At 36.2% G+C, this 20,440-nt stretch overlaps 3 protein-coding genes across 3 annotated transcripts; all 3 read left to right on the forward strand.

Moving 5' to 3' along the window:
• The first annotated feature begins 304 nt into the window (after positions 1-304).
• On the forward strand, positions 305-1,772 carry LOC120172785 (aminodeoxychorismate synthase, chloroplastic-like). Its single transcript, XM_039180158.1, has 5 exons — positions 305-418; positions 686-765; positions 945-1,047; positions 1,453-1,535; positions 1,754-1,772. Exons 1-5 carry the CDS (start codon positions 320-322, stop codon positions 1,770-1,772), a joined length of 384 nt encoding a protein of 127 aa, XP_039036089.1. The 5' UTR covers positions 305-319.
• LOC120172639 (aminodeoxychorismate synthase, chloroplastic-like) lies at positions 1,767-3,090 on the forward strand. The gene is given in 4 exon segments (XM_039180052.1): positions 1,767-2,371; positions 2,538-2,680; positions 2,683-2,736; positions 2,739-3,090. Coding segments are annotated over 4 exon segments (975 nt in total). The 5' UTR covers positions 1,767-1,877; the 3' UTR covers positions 3,023-3,090.
• A 1,440-nt stretch (positions 3,091-4,530) lies between these two features.
• Positions 4,531-19,825, forward strand: LOC120172720 (chorismate synthase, chloroplastic-like). Its single transcript, XM_039180117.1, has 13 exons — positions 4,531-4,803; positions 5,942-6,092; positions 6,315-6,391; positions 6,512-6,570; positions 7,222-7,305; positions 7,410-7,502; positions 7,838-7,918; positions 8,613-8,744; positions 8,889-8,991; positions 9,135-9,229; positions 9,495-9,560; positions 19,268-19,352; positions 19,524-19,825. Exons 1-13 carry the CDS (start codon positions 4,671-4,673, stop codon positions 19,670-19,672), a joined length of 1,308 nt encoding a protein of 435 aa, XP_039036048.1. The 5' UTR covers positions 4,531-4,670; the 3' UTR covers positions 19,673-19,825.
• The last annotated feature ends 615 nt before the right edge of the window (positions 19,826-20,440 follow it).

Below are 20,440 nucleotides of genomic sequence, written 5' to 3' on the forward strand. Positions count from 1 at the left end.
TCATATTGTTCTTTTCACTTCAGTTCCATTCAACCTTGATGGACTTAAAATAGAGCTATTTTTTTGTTCCTATGCACAATTCTTTTTCATCATTGAGCTTCTGATCAATTTTATCTCTTTCACTCTCTTTTGTTGGGTTCTGTTTGTCAGTATTTGACTCAATTGAAATTTGATTTGACAGGCTCTAGATTATGTACATGGCGCTCAAACTATCCATGCATCTGAGCCAATCCATTGACGCCTAAGGTATTATGATCTATTATTACAAGTTTGTCAATGTTTTGCCTCAGAGCGTGGGTGCTAAATTTCTAAGGTTGAAATGGTGGAAGTTAGCGGAGCATGGAATATATTTTCTGAACTTTTTGGGAAAAATAGGGCTGAAAACACTTTTTGGTTGGACAGTTCATCAACAGAGAAGGTTGGTTTATCACTTCGCAAAATCTCTTTCAAACGGAACATAGAAAAAGATCTAAGTTTAAACGATCTGATTTGCAGAAGCGAAAGACATAGTAGCCTGTTTAGAAGCAAGTCGCTTGAAGCAAACGGTCTATATTTTAGTTCTGGCTAGACATAATATAGTTGTAATAAATAACCAATTTAATTGACTTGTCTTCATAATTTACTTTTTCATAGCTCTATTTTTTGATTGAGTATCCTCTTGATCTTAATTTTTCTCGACATTCAGGGAAGAGCACGGTTTTCATTCATGGGGGGCAAAGGTGGATATCTTTGGAAGCAATTAACTTTCAGATTGTCCGAAGAAAGGTTTGAATAAAATCTATTTTCTGTCATCTTTCAACCAATTAGTCAGTTTCTTTTTGTCTTGAGAAATATTTTTAGGTTCCAAGTTGGTTTATTTACACGATTGATTGCTCAACGGTCGATTTTCATTAGTTGTTTTGAGTATCATATAATAGTTAATAAAAACTTCATTCCATTTGTAGCGATGCAGCTGGTAAACGTGGAGGTCATTTATTGATTGAAGATGCTGAAGGCTCTACTAACAGTAAATTTCTGGAAGAAGGTTTTTTGGAATATTTGAACAAGGTATTTATGGATTTTGATGGATGTATTATTCATTCCTAGTTAGTACATCAGATAGCTTCGATCGAAAATATCAGAATAAGAGAAATTCAAACATACTATACATGACTACATGTTGCTCTCACTTTTTTTCTCACATAAAAGTACTCATACATTTGTGTCCGACACATATCTCGATCTGAACATACCCGTGTTGGAATTCATCCCATCGTATGTTGGTTATCAAATGAAATTCATGTTAATTTTTGGTTGTATGCTCCCAGTGTATACCATCTCTCTCGATGACTGTATAAATATGTTGGTTATGACTCTTCGAATCATACTGAAAATTGTTTTCTGTTTTCGTTCTAATTTATATCATTAAACAATTCGGTTTTATGGTAACTCGCTTTTCTACTCATGTAGCAGGAACTTCTGTCACTCTGTCATGAGGAAAAAGATTTGAAAGGACTGCCATTTGATTTCTATGGTGGATTTATAGGTTATATAGGGTATGTTGTTTGTACAAACGTTTGATTTCTTTCAATTATTTTCCTCCCCTACCGAAACAAAAACAATCTGTTCTTTTAGCTCGATAGCTGCAATCGTATTTTACTTCTAGCTATGGCTTTACTGGCTTTTCCTTCTTGTGTGTCGGATTTCTTATTCCGATGAAACCAACAGTCACTTGGCTCTGAGTGTATTGGACATGAATTTGCTCCTATTGCAGGTATAATCTTAAAGTATAATGTGGTGCAGCATCAAATGCTCACAAATCGACAACTCTAGATGCATGCTTTTTCTTTGTGGATAACCTTATAGTTATCGATCATCATTCCGATGATGTTTATTTGATGTCCTTACACGAAGGAAATACGACTAAGACACAATGGCTGGATGATACCGAAAAGAAGCTTGTCAGCTTGAAAGGTTCTGCCACAAGAAAGTTAGATGAACGGATTTTGAAAGCTGCGGCAAACTCTCCGCATGAAGCAGGATTTCATTCCGAGAAATCCCGAGAGCAATACCTTAGTGACATTGAGAGATGCCTGAAGTACATTAAAGATGGAGAAGGCTATGAGCTCTGCCTCACAAATCAGTTTAGAAAGTTCATTGGGGAAGTAGATCCTTTGAGACTTTATCTTCATCTTAGGGAGAGAAATCCGGCTCCCTATGCTTCATGGCTATATTTTTCAAAGGAAAAATTATGCATATGCTCTTCTTCTCCCGAGAGGTTCTTACGACTAGATAGAAATGGTATACTTGAAGCCAAACCGATTAAGGGGACCGTTGCTCGTGGTGCAACATCAGAAGAAGATGAATGGCTCAAGTTGCAGTTGCAGTACAGGTAATTCCGTTATCTGTATCTGTTGGTATGCGCACGGTTTTACCGGATTTCAAACCCGTTAAACTAATATTAAAAGCATGATGGATTGAGAGCCATAATGTATGCTCATAACATTCTCCTATTTCATTCAAAGTTTAAGTACCAACTCTCTTTCGTCTCTCCGCAGCGAAAAGGATCAGGCTGAAAATTTAATGATTGTCAATCTTCTAAGGAATGACCTGGGTCGTGTTTGTGAACCAGGCACCGTACATGTGCCTCGTCTAATGGAAGTGGAGTCTTATGCAACTGTTCATACTATGGTGAGTACGATCCGGGGAAAAAGCAGTTGAATGTTGGTGCTGTTGATTGCGTCAAGGCAGCGTTTCCGGTGGTTCAATGACAGGGGTTCCGAAGTTGAGATCAATGGAACTTTTAGATTCCATCGAGAGCTGCTCCCGAGGTATATACTCGGGCTCCATTGGATTTTTCGCCTATAACCAAACTTTTTATCTTAATATCGTGATAAGAACAGTCGTCATACACAAAGATGAAGCATCTATAGGTGCAGGAGGGGCGATCGTTGCATTATCTGATCCGGAGACGGAGTATGAGGAAATGGTGTTGAAAACATGTGCTCCGGCCAATGCTGTGAGGAACATTAATGTCACTTAGTGTCGACGGAATCAAATACGAACATTCTTTGATGTTAGTTTTCGTTTCAGATATATACCTTGGAACCTTCAGGAAAATGCAGTAGCTATACAATGTTAGCTTAGATTACCATGTTTCTTTATGCCAGATTTGTTTCTGCCATAGCTAAATCAAAGTTGTTTGTTTCAAACAATGATGTTCTGAATTTTGTACTATAAGTTTATGGCAATACAAATTTATGTATCTGAATCTGATGCTTTGCTGATATGTCTCAGATTGTTGGGTTATATATAAGCTTATCATGTGTCTGTATATATTAACTCAGATTGTTGGGTTATTCCAGCCTTACCAAACATTGGTACAATTTACCCTAAAAAATTGATAATTTACCCTTAAAAAATTGTGGAATATCATTTTTTAGGGTAAATTGTTGGGCTCGTTGAATTTATACGGTTTTTTTTTAAAGGGTTAAACTCAAAGATGCCATATCTTGATTGACTGTACATGTACCAGGATATACATCGGGGGAATGCATCCATTACTGCTAGTAATGTGTGGAGATAGATACAATTATGCAATATATGATAAAACTCACTTTTTGACTTCTGGCTTAGGATTTAAAACGGGTACAATATATGCTATTAATGATTTCTTTCTGCTTTCAAGATTAAGGAAATGCCATTATGTCAATAGCTTATAGGCCATCTCATGCATATGCATTTTATTATATTTTAAAGTTTTCTTTCAATACTTTTGTACGTATTTCTCTTTTCTTTCGATTTTTGATTGATCAGTGACAACATCAATCTTAATATTAGTGGATGACCGTCAACGATTATTATTATTTTTATTTTGTACTATGTCTTTACTTTTCTTTCTTTTTTCTTGAATTTTTTCAATTCTAAATAATAATATTCATCTTTGTGAGATGTTTTTCTATGCTCTTGTGATATATTTTTTCTCTGTTCTTATGGTACGTTCTTATGGTTTCTGTTACATTTTTCGAATACCTCTGCGGTTGAGCACAAAAATCCCCACGATTTTTGTTTTTTATTGGTTTGTCGGTAATCACATATTGTCAGATATTCTCTTTAGTAAAAGATTGTTTGAGGATATAATCAAAATTGTGTAGCAAAACAGTCTGTCAAATTATTTGGTTCGTTCACCACTCTATCATTTCGTAAAACGTCTGGTTCGATAAAGACAATAAATTCTATGAAGGTTATTGAGTTCTTTAGATATTAGACGTCATTTTTAATAGAATATTTTATTTTTCTTTATATCATTAAATTTTAATATTTGTGGGTTATGAATGAGTTTTTTTATGATTATTGTCCTTAATTTTTTAAGTGTATTATAATTTTTATTTTTTGTTATCTTTATTAACAAAACTCAGTTATCATTGTAATTTTTTGTGTGTGTAAAATCATTTTTCTTAATTAAACATGCGGAAGAAAAAGAAAGTTAGGTGAGCATGTTAGTTCTAAAATATAAAAATATAAAATAAATAAGAACACCAAGGATCACAAAAATCCACCAACCAAAACCAACCCACCACCCTCAAAACCCTTTCTTCTTCGACCAAATCCTACATTTTTTATTAGCTCAATCGTTTCTTCATCTCTTTCCAGCACTACCCTTTCTCGGTTTTCAAGTTTTCAACGGTTTCATGGCTTCTTCCATTACACCCAAGCCTTTCCTTGGAGCTACTAAACCCAATTCTTCTCTTTCTTCGGATTTTCAAAGACTCTCCATTTCCTCTCTTCGCATCTCAGTCAAACCCAGAACCCACAAAAATCTTCGTAAGTTTTGTTATTTGATATATGTTAATTGGAAGCAAAACCTCTTGTTTTTATGTTGAGTGTCTTTGCATGATTATTACTTTCTGGGAATTAGATTGTTATTAACTTGAAATTTGTATGTTTTATTTGTAAGTTTTGTGTATTTTATGCATAGGACTAGTGATTAAGGTTTGATTGATCACTGATAGAACTTTGCATCAGTTTAATTCAATGTTAGGTGTTATCTAATGTTGTTTTAGGGAAACTTTATTGTCATCATGCAAGAAAGATATTGAAGGAGTTCTATATGGTATTACAATGTTGCAATCTTATGTAAATCAGCCCACAAGTGTTGACTTTTATGCGATATTTGTGTTGGCATTATAAGTCCGTTTATTCTAGGCGAATGTTTGATATTAGGTTCACATGTTTATGGAAGCTATAACTGTTGTATGTTGATTTGTTTTTGACCTGGGAGTGAACTGTTCAGATCAATGAGATTTTTAAGTCCAGTAAACACAATAGGTTAAAGATAAATGTAGAAATCTATGGTGTTAGGTGCTAGTTTACTCCAATAGAGTTTTTAACATTAGTATTGATGGTCTGTAAAGTACACTGAAATTGTTTTTTTTTTCTGTTTGATCATAAGTATGTTACATGGATGTGGATATGAGTTTCGGGTGTGGGCATGTGTCCGACATGGGTACACACTACATTCCCATGTTTGGATATGTACGGGGCACAAGTACTTTAAGGAGAACGAAGAGTCCAGTTTACATATATAATAATCATTGATTTTTTTGTTTGATCATAAGTGTGTTACATGGACTTGGGTGTGAGTTTCGGGTATGGGCAGGCGCCGACATGGGTACAATCTCTTAAACAGTGTAATTATGTTAGTTTTATAACCTGTGGAATTCTCTGATTGCATCAACTTTTTGTGAATCACTGAAGTTACCAGGAATTCAACTATTGGAATTACTACGTTGAGGGTGTGGTATTTTGATGTGTCGATGAAGCTTAAATTGTATGTGTTAGAAATTAAACAATTTTAGTGTATCTTTGCTGCACCTGTAATGTTCTTCGTAATAGTTTCTCCAAAAAGAATACTGAGGGCAAGTTGAGCTTCTAAAGTCTGACAAATGGTACTTCTTAACAGAGATACAGGCAGTTGGGAGCACATTTGGAAATTATTTCCGTGTCACAACTTTTGGAGAATCTCATGGAGGTGGTGTTGGTTGTATAGTTGATGGATGCCCTCCTAGGATTCCTCTCTCAGAAGCTGATTTGCAAGTTGATCTTGACCGAAGGTACTTGATTTTGGGATTTTGGTGTCCTATTTAATTCTTTTGCTTGCCTTTATATGAAGGTCGGTGTGATTTGTGTTCATTGCATGTTGATCTAGTGGTAGTGCTTGTGAACAGGGTTGGCATATTAATGATGGACACAGTTCTTTTTAGTCATATAAAATTTCACCTCTTCGATGCAAATATCTCTGTTCTTTTGGGATTAATAGTCAAGATATTTTTCAGGAGGCCAGGTCAGAGCCGAATTACTACCCCAAGGAAAGAGACTGACACATGCCGAATATATTCTGGGGTTTCTGAAGGCAGATCTTCTTTTCCCCTGGGTCTTTCGAATTTCTAGATTTATCTTCAGCCATCATTGTTGCTGTTTCACGTTACTGTTCTTTTTTGTGTTTAAATAGAATTTTCATGACATACTGCAGGAGTGACTACTGGAACACCAATCCATGTATTTGTACCAAATACTGATCAGAGAGGACATGTGAGTATTATGTATTTCCAGTCTAAAATGGGAATACTAAAAATGAGGTTGAACAATCATTTGGTTGGTCTTATAACTTAGGATTTAAAACGAGTATAATATATTTTGAGTCCTCTTTTGATATTAATATATTTCGAACCTTTCAAGGGTCAGTTTGTAGTATTAGGGCTGATACTTGTTCTTTTGGTTCATCATAAGAGAGTTGATACTACTGAACAATGCTTAAAAGGAGAGCTCATTAACAAACCAAATGATGCAACTATACAAATAGTGAACGAAACCTGATTATGCAATCAAATGTTGTAACTATATAAACCACATTCATTAGTTAGATAATGCGGAAATGATCATTATGTCCCTGAAATTTTGAAAATTTTCAATTATTTCCTTCAAAAAATTTTAAATTTCGTATTAATATATATTTATATGTATTTATTTATTGAAGAAACGCCATGGCAGAACTTACCGTCAAACTTGTTTTATATAATATATATGACCCTTAAAAAAAATCTCTCGTCGCCCCCACCCCCATATTCGAGTGCCTAGATCTGTCACTGCATATAATATGGCAAACATTTGCTCAGTTTTGACTTCATCATTTGTTCCTATGGAATCTAGAAGGATTCATTAATGATTTCTTTCTCCTTTCAGGATTACAAGGAAATGTCAATAGCTTATAGGCCATCTCATGCAGATGCAACTTATGACATGAAATATGGTGTCAGGGCGGTGCAGGTAGTACCTTTTCATATCAACCCAATATCACAGTCTATTGCATCATTTTTAAGAGATGCTGACTTGTTTGAACTCAACCATTTGAATTGAACTTGTAACTGAAGGGTGGTGGCAGATCATCAGCAAGAGAAACTATCGGAAGAGTTGCCCCTGGAGCTATTGCTAAGAAAATTCTCAAGCAGTTTTCAAGAACTGAGGTATGTGTCATGCTGGTGGGGTTGATCATTTTTATCCTTCAATATTGTCATGCGTGATCATATTTATCTACTCTATTCTTATGATCATGTTTGTACTTGTTACATTAGTTGTGTTTGTTTGGTATGTTTGCACAAAACAATAAATCCATGATTTTACTAACAAGTAAAAGAAATAGAACTGTTATCCTGACATCCATGTTTCGCATCCAAAACATCTGTTTTGTGTCAACTAGATGTTTAGAATCACAACAGCTCATCTTTTACCATGTGTTAGGACCGAATTGGCTGTCTTTTTATCTTTGGAGTTTCTTCTTAATGTTCATCTTGTCTTTCAGGTTCTTGCCTATGTCTCACAGGTTCACCAAGTTTTGCTTCCAGATGGCGCAGTTGACCATGACACTGTAACACTTGACCAGGTCTTGAACTCAACACAATTACTTTAGTCAATTTCATCTGACTTGATTGTACAATTTCTGAATTGCATTTATCCCAAGATATATTATGCATTTTGGTGTACTTTCATTTCTTTTTTTTTTTGATAGAGGATGAGGCCTCGTAAAACCCCCTTTTTTTACCCTCCATGTTATGAAAGTAACATGAAGGGCATTGAAAGGAGGAAAAGAGCGCCTATAATTATATTAAACAGAAGAATAGTACATAGCCAACCCTTACAACAAACAAAACTTCCCAAAAAGCATAAGACTTAAAAACCACTATCAGCTGGACATCGTAGTCACTAATAACATAAGACTGAGAACCAAAATCTGCAGTAACAAAGTGAAGCATACACACCAACTCCCCAAATACTAAGACAGCAAATCAACCTATACCATCTTTAGCTAATCTGTCCGCTTCCCAATTAGCAGTCCTCAAGATAAGCCTTAACGTAATGTCCAACCCTTCCATAGTAGAGACTATCTCCTTCACCAATGATTGGAATAAAGGGGTGCTTAATTCCGGATTTTTGATCCACTTCAGCGCGTTGGAAGAATCTGATTCTAAAATAATCCTCTGATTACGAACCCCACCTGAATCAATAAGCAAACCCAACCCCCTCTTAATCGCCAGAAGTTCTGCCATGGTCTAACTATTTTCAAAAAATGTTGCCAGATTGAGAGCAATATTGTAAGGTGCCCAAATCCCGAATATGCCGAGAAAATGATTGCTGCTATTGATGCTGTACGGACAAGAGGAGATTCTATTGGTGGTGTTGTCACTTGCATAGTGAGGAATGCCCCACGTGTATGTATTCTCTCCTCTCCGATAATCGTGTGTTTACATTGAAATTTAAGCCTCGACCTTGAAATGATGGAAATGCTTTAATTATACCATCAAAAGTCTCCTTGAAGTTTCCATAGAACTGAAAATCTAATTCCTGTTTGTCAGGGGCTTGGTTCACCGGTTTTTGATAAGCTTGAAGCAGAGCTTGCTAAGGCTGTAATGTCTTTACCTGCTACCAAGGGTTTTGAATTTGGAAGTGGATTTGCAGGTTAAGAAATTTCTTATACTTTTGTAGTGCTACTTTTTCACTTGCCTAAATCTCTTTGAATCAAGTTGGTCAATGGTTTGTGTGGTAAATTTTCAGCTTGGACCGGAAGTTTTGTTTATTGTCGTGTAATAAACTCCTTGCAGGTACTTTTCTAACCGGTATCGAACATAATGATGAGTTCTTTACTGATGAACATGGAAGAATAAGAACAAGAACAAATCGCTCTGGTGGGATACAGGTATTTGGATGACTTCATTTTTCTTGAGCTATCATCCCCGACACCAATGTGTGGCACATATCTGAACATGTTATGGGGATATGATATATCAAATACATGGAAAAACATTGAGAAAATTTAAGATATCCATGTTGGACACATACTTGTGTCCAACACTCACACCCAAGTGCAAGTGAATGTGTCTGTTATTCTCCAACTTCTTAATTCTTGGGATAAATACACAACTTCAGCACGAGTATTATGAGATTGTAATGTTGACTTACAGGGTGGAATATCCAATGGGGAAATTATAAATATGAGAGTGGCCTTCAAGCCAACAGCAACAATTAGTGTAAGTTTGATTTTCGTTTGCCATCCTATATGTTTCCTACACTTTAGCTTTTATGATTTGTGTTATATATCTTTATAGCATATAATTACTTTTAATTCTCTAAATTCTGTTTGATTAAGTAAAACAGTAAGTTATGAACTCTCCAAGGTTGTCATGAAATAGTCCTTCAGTTTTTGATGCTCTTCCTGTTAACTACAAGTTTACAATATGTTTTCCGGCTTCATTTTTCTTAGAACTAGTGGTATTCAATTATGGTGTTCAATACATAACCGAACATGGTTATGTACCATGTTTAAAAAGGCGCAATTGAGGCATGCTAAGGCGAGGCGAGGGTGAAGTGCCTAATTAGGTCTAGGCGAGGCGATTTCAATGAAGCGCAGCAAGGCGCCGCCTTTTCAAATTTTTTTGTTCTTCGTCTTTTTTTCAGTGAAGAAAAGAGAAACATGGTAGGGTGATTAGAAAAGAGAGTTTCATGGTAGGCGTGAAATACAAATAAAGATGGGGTGCTTTACCTTATATAATTACTGTTTGTCTTGAAGTTTGAAAGAGAGAGAAACAAAGGGGATGAATAATAAGGGTGTTCAAATTCGGATACTTGGTTTTCGGGTACCCGAAGTTTGAGTACCCGGTCTTCGGGTATTAAATTTTTCGGCTCGTGTCTTGACCTGGAAGTTGCTGGTACCTAGTACCCGGGTACTCGGATTTTGCAGGTACCCGTAATTCTGGTAATCGGGTACCTGTAATTCGGATAATCAGGTACCCGGTTTTTTATTTTTTTAAATTATTAATTTAAAAAATAAAACTTATATTATTAAAAAATATTATATTAATTATTAAACATACAATTATTGGGTGGGTGGTTTTTTTAATTTGATTAGTTTAATTTAATATATAAAATTATTAATAATTAAATATGTAATATTATAATATATAAAAAATAATTATAACCGAATATTCGGGTAACCAGGTACCTGGAAAAATGAAATTTTGTGACCCGGGCCCGACTTAGAAAATGTCGGGTCGGTATTTTTTTTAGAAAATACCCATTTTTTAGTTCGGGTCGGATCAACCAGGTCGGGTATTTTTTACCACCCCTAATGAATAGATGCCATTTTTGGTGTTAAAAAAGACAACCGACTAAGCAGACAAAATGAGAGAGAGACATGCATGCACTAATTGAGAATCGGGGGAGGAAAAGATAGGTTTCAGTGAATTTTGTTGCATAGTGATGGGTTCTTGAGCAGCACGTTTAGCATATGGTGAAATTTGAATCCATGAGAAGAAAGAAAAGCTTGGAAACACAATTTAAAAATACGAAAATGGAGGATTAGGGTGGATTTGGAGAAGTGGGGTTTAGGGTGTAGGTAGGCCTGTAAACGAACCGACTGCACACGAACGGAGGTATGTTCATGTTCGTTCATTTAATAATAAACGAGCATAAACAAACAATTTTTTTTTGTTCATGTTCGTTTATTAAGAAATATAACTTGTTCATGTTCGTTTATTTAATAAATAAACGAACATAAACAAACACAAACATAAACGAACACGAACATAAATGAACACGAACATAAACGAACATGAACGTTGGAGGCCCTACCTAGGGGTGTAAACGAGCTGAGTCGAGCTCGAGTATTGCTGAGCTCAACTCGAACTCGAAAACTTTCAAAGTCTCGAATCGAAAACTCGCGAGCTTAAAATTATCCAGCTCGACTTGAACTCGAAATATAATATTGAAACTCGACTCGAACTCGAAAAGGCTCGAACTCAAAAAAAATTTAAGAGCTCGATTAAAACTCGAGACTCGAGCTCGATTAAAGCTCGATTCTGAGCTCGATTCAAGCTCGACATTGCTCCAAGCGCAAAGATGCTTAAACCTATTCTCCCCCATCTTCTTTTATATAAGTTACCAACCCGAGCTGCTTGTTTGCTACTGATGTGGGATTGTATAACGTTCCTTCACTTTCTTTCTTCCTCTCTCCTTCAACAACAGTCGAGATGAACACAGATTGTGTTTCATGTGATTGCCGACCTTAATCCTTGGGGATCAAACAAACATGTCCTTAGCACGAAGCTGAAAATTGGGAGATGAGAGAAGTAGGTTGGTTTATTGTTCACACCAACTCATACATCAAAAACCATTCTTTCTCTGCTGGCTAATTTCCATATCCGGATGGCGCACAAAATTTGTTTGATGAAACGCGTTAAAGAACTTCTCAACCTATGGAATAAGGCCTCACCATTATTGGGTTCTTGATTCAAAGTAAGCTGACTTGAGTTGCTGGTTGATCACTATTTACTTGTAAATTCGAATACTCCATTATATATGAAAGAAAAGAAGATTATTTGAGTAGAAGAAACAGTGCTTAATACTTAACATCCCTTCCGGAATCTATCACCTTTGGACTTGGTTTCGAAAGCAACCGGTTTCTGGGACTCCTCTTTGCTCATCGGATAACCAACTGGTGGCGCAGTCACATAGGGTTCCGACGCAGTGGATGTTGACAGTGCTGGGTATGCAGCTTATGGATCGTTCAAAAAGAACTAAACCATATTAATATTGTTGGGTTTTCCAAATAAAATTGGGTTAATTATGGAGTTGGTCATCAGAATATCAGATTAATTAATATTTTTAAGATACTTACAAATTGGTCACCAAAATTGATTTAAGAAGATTGGGTTAAACATAAATGAATGAACATAAACGAACATAACCGAGCGTTCACGAACGTAAATGAACGAACGAGACCTATGTTCATGTTCGTTCATTTAGTTAAACGAACACAAAATCTTGTTCATGTTCGTTCATTTAATAAATAAACGCATATAAACGAACTTCCCGCCGCATAGTTCATGAACGGTTCGCTGAACGTTCAGTTCATTTACAGGCTTAGGTGTAGGTGGTGTTATCGTGTTAACAAGAAGGAAGATATGTTTGTTGAGAGGTGTGAGGTGGAGGGACAAGAAGGAGACGAGTAAGAAGTTGGTGCCAACTCATTATTAGACTTTTATTTATTGTTTCAGTTTCTTATGTGGAATTGTGGACAAAGGAAAGGGGTGTTTGGGTTCTCAAGGTTCAATGGTGGATGGAACAAAAGTGATTATTACATAAAATGCTGATAATTAACACTTTTTGTCAAAACTGTAATTTTCTCAATATATTGACCTGCTGTTTGTAGGAAAAAATACAGAATTTAATTATACATTGCTGCCTTGTCTTAGGAAACTCTCAAGCTAGGTAAGTAATTGATTCTAGGAGTAATTATAATTCCTTAAAGTTAGGGACTCCAACTAAAAGAGTATATTTACAAGGGTCCTACATAATCTTCTTAAATTAGGAATCTAATCTCTGACACTCCCCCTCAAGCTAGGGCATGGATGTCTTCCATCCTCGGCTTGTCTATCAACTTCTGAAAATACTTACCAGGAAGGCCGGTAAGTATATCTGCAACTGAATTTTCAGTGGTCACATAGGGAGTACAAATCAAGCCACTAACAAGTTTTTCCTTTATAAAATGTCTATCCACTTCAACATGTTTTGTTCTGTATGTTGTACTGGATTATGAGCAATATTAATTGTTGACTTGTTATCACAATATAGCTTCATTGATCCATCTCATTTGACCTTCAAATTTTCTAAAATGATCTTCAACCATAATAACTCACAAATTCCCAAAGCCATAGCTCGAAACTTAGCTTATGCACTTGATCTAGCCATAACGTTTTGCTCCTCCAAGTAACCAAATTTCCTCCAAAGAAAGTACAATACCCAAAGGTTGATCTTCTATCAACTATGGATCCAACATAGTCTGCATCAGTGTAAGCTTTCAGGGTCAAATTTCTCTCTCTTTTAAATAGAATTCCTTTTCTTGGTGTCCCCTTCAAATAATGTAAAATTTGAGTCATAGCCTTTAGATTTGATTCCTTAGGATTGTGCATGAATTGGCTCACAACTCCAACAACATATGCTATGTCTGGTCTAGCATGTGACAAATAAATGAGCCTTCCCACAATTCTCTGAAACAAACTTTTATCAACTGTTGCATCATCATCTTTTGAATCTTTAAGCTTATGGTTGACCTCTATTGGTGTTTCTGCTGGTTTACACCCTAGCTTTCTAGTCTCCTTTAACAAGTCCAGAGTGTACTTTTGTTGAGATATAAAAAAAATTTGGTGCGAGTGTGCTACTTCAATTCCAAGAAAATACTTCAATCTTCCAAGTTCCTTTAACTTCAAACCCCCTTATCAGACACTTCTTCAAACTGCTAATTCCTTCAATATCATTTCTTGTGACAATTATGTCATCTACATACACCAAGAGTGCAGTCACTCCCCCTGAAGAAGAGAGCTTCAAAAATAAAATATGGTCACCTTAGCTCTGTTTAAATCTGTCTCAACATCACTTTAGCAAACCTTCCAAAACATGCTCTAGGGGACTATTTCAGTCCATATAGGGGACTGCTTCAGTCCATATAAAGCCTTTTTTAACTTGCAAACTTTCTGCCCAGTACTTGGTTCAAATCCAGATGGTATATCCATGTACACTTCTTTTTCAAGATCTCCATGCAAGAAGTCATTCTTGATGTCAAACTGCTGCAAATTCCATCCTTGAGTAGCTGCCAAAGAAATTAGAATTCTTACTGTATTCATCTTTGCAACAGGAGCAAAGGTTTCAAGGTAATCTCTCCCATAGGTTCGAGAATATCCCTCTGCCACCAACTTTGCTTTATACCTCTCTAAGGAGCCATCTGACTTATACTTAACTGTGAACACCCACTGTGTTTTAAAAGGCGCGAGGCGCTCCAAGGCGATTAGCTACCCGAGAGCCTCAATTTTTTAGGCGCTTTGAGGCGAGGGATTCACGTATGCGAGGCGTTTAATTTTACAAAACATTTGTAAATATTTTATAACCATACCTCAAACACAAAACAATTTAGTAATTAACTTAATAAGCAAAAACACCAAGCAGCATGTCATATTGTATCTCAAAAAGACAAATAAAAAACATCATCAATAATCAAAATGCCTAAAACTCATCTTCATCATCATCGTCATCAACATCAATCCCAAGAACCTCATCTCCCCATCATCTTCGGAAAGTCCAATATCTTGTTTTATCTCTTCATCGTCTTCATCAATCAAATTTAGTCCAGTAGAGGGCCTTCTATGAGTGGAGGTTTGGGTAACACCCTTTCCTCTCTCTTGATGAACTTGATGTAGATGTTCTTCTAGTGGAATAAGTAGCTTGAGAATCCCCGAAAGCTTTATCAACAGCAGACCATGTTAAATCATCTCCATCAAAGACAAAGTCGTCCTCCTCACCATCTTCATCGTCATATGGCCCATCAACCACTCGTTGCTTTCATCTATTTCCTTCAAAAGAATAGGATTTGTGGTGTCCTTTCTTTGATATCTCCGTCGCAAAGCACGATTTGAACTTTCTTTTTTTAATTTTAATTTATTTTATTTTTCATTAATATTATTATTATTATTCATCTTTTTTTAATTTTTGTAAACACTTAATTTTCGTCTGAAAATTATTTTTATTTTTATATTATTATTAGTATTAGTATAATCTATTATCACTACTTATTAGTTGTCGGCCCCATTTTTTATTTGGTACGAAGGACAAAACGACTACGTTTTGTTTATCATCTTAGAAATTCAATCTCATGGGTATCAAGTTGCAGCAACGCCTGAAGTTCATTTGGTGGTTCCTCAAACCAGTGCGTCCCTTCACTTCTCTTGAAAGCTAGGTTAGCCATTCAATCAGTACCTTCGCAAAGCCCAATCTGAAATGGGTCATTGTACGTGAATCGCTAAAAGCATCGCCTCGTCGTCGCCTCCGACGACTGAATCGCCGCCTCATGTACTCGCCGCCGCCTTGGTGGTCGGAGGCTTTCTTCTAAACGCCTCGCCTAGCGCCTCAAGCGCGCTTTTTAAAACACAGAACACCCATCTACATCCCGTTGTCTTCTTCCCTTCTGGCAACTCAACTAAGTCCCAGGTTTTATTCTTTTCTAGTGCTTCTATTTCATCTTTCATAGCCTTTTTCCAGTTCTCATTCTCTAATGCCTCGAAAATAGTCTTAGGAATGGTAATGGTGTTTAGGCTGGTAAGAAAAGCTCTATGACTAAAAGATAGGTTTTTGTAAGTCATAAACAAGTAGGAAGGATGTTTAGTGGGACATGCTCTTTTTTTTTCTAATAGCAATGGGAAATTCATAATTAGAATTAGACATATTATTGCCAGTGTTTGATTGGGAAGAGTTTCAGAGTGTACCTCAGATTGTAAAGGAACAGGGGAAGGGATGATTGAATCTGCATAGGTGCCTTCTTCATTGAATAAACCAATGGAGGAAGAATAATGTCCTTCTGTGGTGGTGGTGTATTGGGTTTTGGTTGTGGAGAATTTGAAAGAGAATTTGGAGCAATAGCAGGTTAAGCAGACTGTGTGTGTTGTATTTTGTCAGTGTGTGTAGGTGTAGGGAGATCAATGAGGGGCTGAAGAAGGGAAAAATCAACATCCTTATCTTCCTTGAATGTTATCTCCCCTGAAGATAAGAAACAGTAAAATAACTCTCCTTTTCAACAAAGGTGACATCAGTAGAGGTGTAGTATTTTCTTTTAGGTTGGTGATAGCATTTGTAGTCTTTTTTTAGTAGAAGAGTAGCCAATAAATATGTACTCTAGTGCCCTTGGATCAAGTTTACCCCTTCTATGAGAGTGGATATGAACAAAAGCAACACAACCAAATATTCTAGGTTTTAAGTTAACAGATGGGTTGAAATTTGGATAGAATTTTGTGATAACTTGGAGAGGACTTTGAGATTCACGGACTTTAGTGAGTAGTATATTTATCATGTAGGTGGCAATTAACACAAGTTTTCCTAGTAACGTTTAGGGACTTTGTTTTGAAATAGGAGAGCTCACTCTCCACCAAACGCTCCATTCCCCTCTTTTTCTCTCCATTCTACACATGTTTTTGTCTTTACACAATATGAACATCTCATCATCTTCTTCTTTGCTTCTACTCTTCTCTTTCCCTTCGCTACACGATTTTTCTGTGGGGCGCTGACACGAGATGATTCATGGATGATACCCTTTTCTAGAAAGTAAGGAGATAGGACTAGGTTAATGTAGTCTTTGGCATTGTCTGATATGATTCTTTTAATTTCAGCCCCAAATTGGGTTTTAATCATGGTGCAGAAAGTTTTAAAAGTAGAGATAACGTATGACTTTTGTTTTAGAAGAAAGATCCAAGTAACCCGAGTACAATATCTGTGAATGACACAAACCATCTAGCCCATGTTATATTAGGACTAGTGGAAGAACCCCAAACATCACTATGAATAAGAGTAAATGGATTGGTAGATTTTTTATTACTTGTAGGGAAAGAGGAACGTTTGTGTTTTGCAAGTTCACACACTTAACAATGAAATTCTTTAGAACTTAAGGAATTAAACAAAGAGGGAAACATAGTCTTTAGAACTTTGAAAGGTGGATGACCAAGGCGAAAATGATATAGCCAAATTTGGTCTTTATTTGCTGTAGATTCAGATAAAAGAGATAGAGGTTGGGTATCCAAGATTCTAACTGGTCCACTGGGTTCTTCAAGGTAGTATAGACCGTTTACTTCCCTAGCACGCCCAATCATCCTCTTCGTTTCTTGCTCCCAAAAAATACATTGTTCAGGATAAAACAAAACATTGCAATTAGTAACTTTGATAAGTTTCTAGATGGATATAAGACTGGTAAACAATTTTGGTACATGAACATTTTTAAGTATAAGGGTTTCACTTATGGAAATATCGCTTTGACCAGCAGCTGTTATGATAGTGCCATCAACAACTTTGATTTTCTTACTGCTAGGACAAGGTATGTAGGTAAGAAATTTGAGTGAGGAATTGGTCATATGGTCTGTGGCTCTTGAGTCAATTACCCAGGAATTTTGGGTAGGTATGTGGGTGGGATAGTTTCGAGACATTAGAATCTTGAGAAAAGGAAGAGGATATACCTGAGAAAACCAAATTACATGTACCTGTAGAGTAAGATTTCTCCAAGGATTCCAGTAGACTCTTTCATTTTTCAACTTCTTCTCTGTTGTACTCAACATATTCAGCCTCCTTAACAATTTGCTTAGTTGTATAAGCTCTTCTTTGTCCTCTTGATGAACCCTCTTTCTCGATAAAATTTTTGCTTGCCGACCGAGGCTTTCCATGTAACCTCCAGCATTTGTCTTTAGTGTGGCGGGGCTTCTTGCAGTAAGTACGTCATAAGGAGTCTTTGTTAACTGTTCTTGTTGCTTCTGGTTTTCCTTTAAAAGTCTGTTGTTCCAAGCGTTTTGATTCCTCAGTTACAACCCTAGTGAACTCTCTATTTGGCTATTTTCAACTACCACCACTCTTCTTCCTTCCTCAGCTCGAATGATAGCAATGGTCTCATTTAGTGAAGGCAGATCTTCTTTTCCTAAGATCTGGACTCTAACTGCATCAAATTCAATGTTCAGTCCAGCAAGAAAATCATAAATTCTTTCTTCCTCAACAAACCTGTTTAGGATTGCAACATCTTCGCTGCATTGCATTTGAATACATTGATAATGATCCATCTCCTGCCACAAGTTTTGCAGCAGATTAGAATATTATGTAATTGACTTGCTTCCCTGTTTAGTAGACGAAATCTTCCCTGTTTAGAATATATCTGGGCAGCATCTCGAACCTTCGAATAGGTCTGTTTCACAACCTCCCATATCTCCTAGGCTGTCATAAGAAACATACAGGTGTCACTTATCTCAAGGATCATTGAATTCCACAGCCATCACATAACTAGTGAGTCTTGTTCATCCCACGAATCAAATCTAGGATCCCCTTCCCTAGGTCCAGTTCCAAGGAGACGACTTAACTTGCCTCTTCTCTTTAGGATCGTGCGAACAAGCTGAGACCATTTGTGGTAGTTCTTTCCAGTCAACCTATAAGCAGTCTGTATATTTTGTAAGTCACCTAGAGTAAGAATAACTCCCATCACTCACATTGACTCGTTGGACTGTCTCGGTACTGCTAGTATCGACCATTTCAACCGCGGTTTTTGTTGGAATAACAGTACACACTTAAGGAAAGGATCAAATAAAGAGAAAGGGTTGCTAAACCGAGATTAACAAGACCAAGAAAATACCATGTCAAAACTGGTAAACTTCTCAATATATTGATCTGCTGTTTGTAGGAAAAAATACAGAATTTAAATATACACACTGCTGCCTTATCTTAGGAAACTGCTAAGCTAGGTAAGTAATTGATTCTAGGAGTAATACTAATTCCTTCAAGTTAGGGACTCTTAACTAGTAGAGTATATTTAGAAGGATCCTACATAATCATCCTAAATTAGGAAGCTAATCTCTGACACTTTTTGGTGTTTCTATTGTATGAACTGTTCTTTTTGTTTGATTATACAACTGGAAAAAACTTGTATATCATTTATTTTCAAAAAGTGTGCCTTGGCTATAAAATCCCTATTGCCTTAATGAGCCTTGTGCCCTTTTTTAAGGTTATATAGGGATGTCACACTCTACATGCATAGAGAAAACTTGTAAAAGATTGAACATACTGTGTCCGATGCATACCTACACTCGAGTTTGAGTGACGTAGCTGTTACCAATGCTGTTTTGGGTTCTTAATCATGTTGAAATTGTTGTTTTTCTGATAATTTTTGCAGAAGAAGCAGCACACGGTGAATCGAGAGAAACAAGAGATAGAACTACTAGCCCGTGGTCGTCATGATCCTTGTGTTGTCCCTCGAGGTATTTTGTTGGACTATAGTTTATGCTTTGCTTCTTTCTCATCTTTCCTAGATTATACAGTTTCCTTTTGCAACTGCCATGATCCCAATGCAACTAGATTCCTTGACTTGCAAACAATATCCCACTAATAGCTAGAATTTTAATCTCTGGTTGTTGATTCGGGTGGTGCAGCGGTTCCGATGGTTGAAGCCATGGTAGCCTTGGTGCTTGTGGACCAACTAATGGCACAACATGCACAATGTAACCTTTTCCCCATTAACCCGGAGTTACAAGAACCGTTGAGCTTGAATTTCCCGAACTTAAAACCGGCTAATCTATAGAATGGTTATGGAACCAGTAACACCCCCTTGCTTTCACCAACTCTTGAGTTTTCTTTCTTGAATACCAAGTGTTAAATACTCCATTTTGCATGAGAATGTAGTAGTTTTAAGGTTTTTTACGAAAATCCCAGATGTGCATTGCTTGCCGTACTTTATTGTTTGTGTTTTCTCTGTAATAATAATTCCATGATAAATGCAGTATTCAAGAGCTTGATTTATTTCTCCCTTGGCTTGTAAGCAAATTACTTGACATTAATAAATGATTGTTGAAAGAATTATGAAAATATAAAGAAAATGCTTAAATTATATGAGAATTTGAAATTTTCTAAAATGCGACTGCTACGGGCTCTCTTTTTGTCTCTCGATCTGTACCTGTGTATGATAAAACAATAATAACATAACAAGATACATGAATAGTTTAAATATAAATGTAGATATTATAAACATTTATATATTATGTGTTCGTCAATGTGGTTGGAGGTTTGATCTTTATGAGAATAGAACATATTTCATAGTCAGTCATTTATTTCTTCGAACAGTATTTATGTTTAGAAAAATATTAATCACCACTGTTACCGGTAATGGATATCCTAATTTGGATTAAAAGTAGGATTATAAAAAGAAAAAAATATGTATTACAGAACCTTTGAGATCAATTTAATATTGGTGATTAAATTGACAATTCTAAGAAGAATCAGGTGTTTATAGTGTCTTTTACACCTTTGGTACAGGTGATAATTAAATATTGGGGTAAATTATGTTGATAGT

This window comes from Hibiscus syriacus, unplaced genomic scaffold (assembly GCF_006381635.1).
Source record: "Hibiscus syriacus cultivar Baekdansim isolate YM2019G1 unplaced genomic scaffold, ASM638163v2 tig00111877_pilon, whole genome shotgun sequence".
Classification (NCBI taxonomy): domain Eukaryota; kingdom Viridiplantae; phylum Streptophyta; class Magnoliopsida; order Malvales; family Malvaceae; genus Hibiscus; species Hibiscus syriacus.

What these genes read in the sequence shown, in the direction of transcription:
- LOC120172785 (XM_039180158.1), top strand. Translation starts at nt 320, where the DNA reads ATGGTGGAAGTTAGCGGAGCATGGAATATATTTTCTGAACTTTTTGGG. An exon ending in ACAGTTCATCAACAGAGAAG is followed by an intron (nt 419 to 685) that starts GTTGGTTTATCA and finishes CTCGACATTCAG; the next exon opens with GGAAGAGCACGGTTTTCATT. An exon ending in TTTTGGAATATTTGAACAAG is followed by an intron (nt 1,048 to 1,452) that starts GTATTTATGGAT and finishes CTCATGTAGCAG; the next exon opens with GAACTTCTGTCACTCTGTCA.
- LOC120172720 (XM_039180117.1), top strand. Translation starts at nt 4,671, where the DNA reads ATGGCTTCTTCCATTACACCCAAGCCTTTCCTTGGAGCTACTAAACCC. An exon ending in ATACTGATCAGAGAGGACAT is followed by an intron (nt 6,571 to 7,221) that starts GTGAGTATTATG and finishes TTCTCCTTTCAG; the next exon opens with GATTACAAGGAAATGTCAAT. An exon ending in AGCCAACAGCAACAATTAGT is followed by an intron (nt 9,561 to 19,267) that starts GTAAGTTTGATT and finishes TAATTTTTGCAG; the next exon opens with AAGAAGCAGCACACGGTGAA.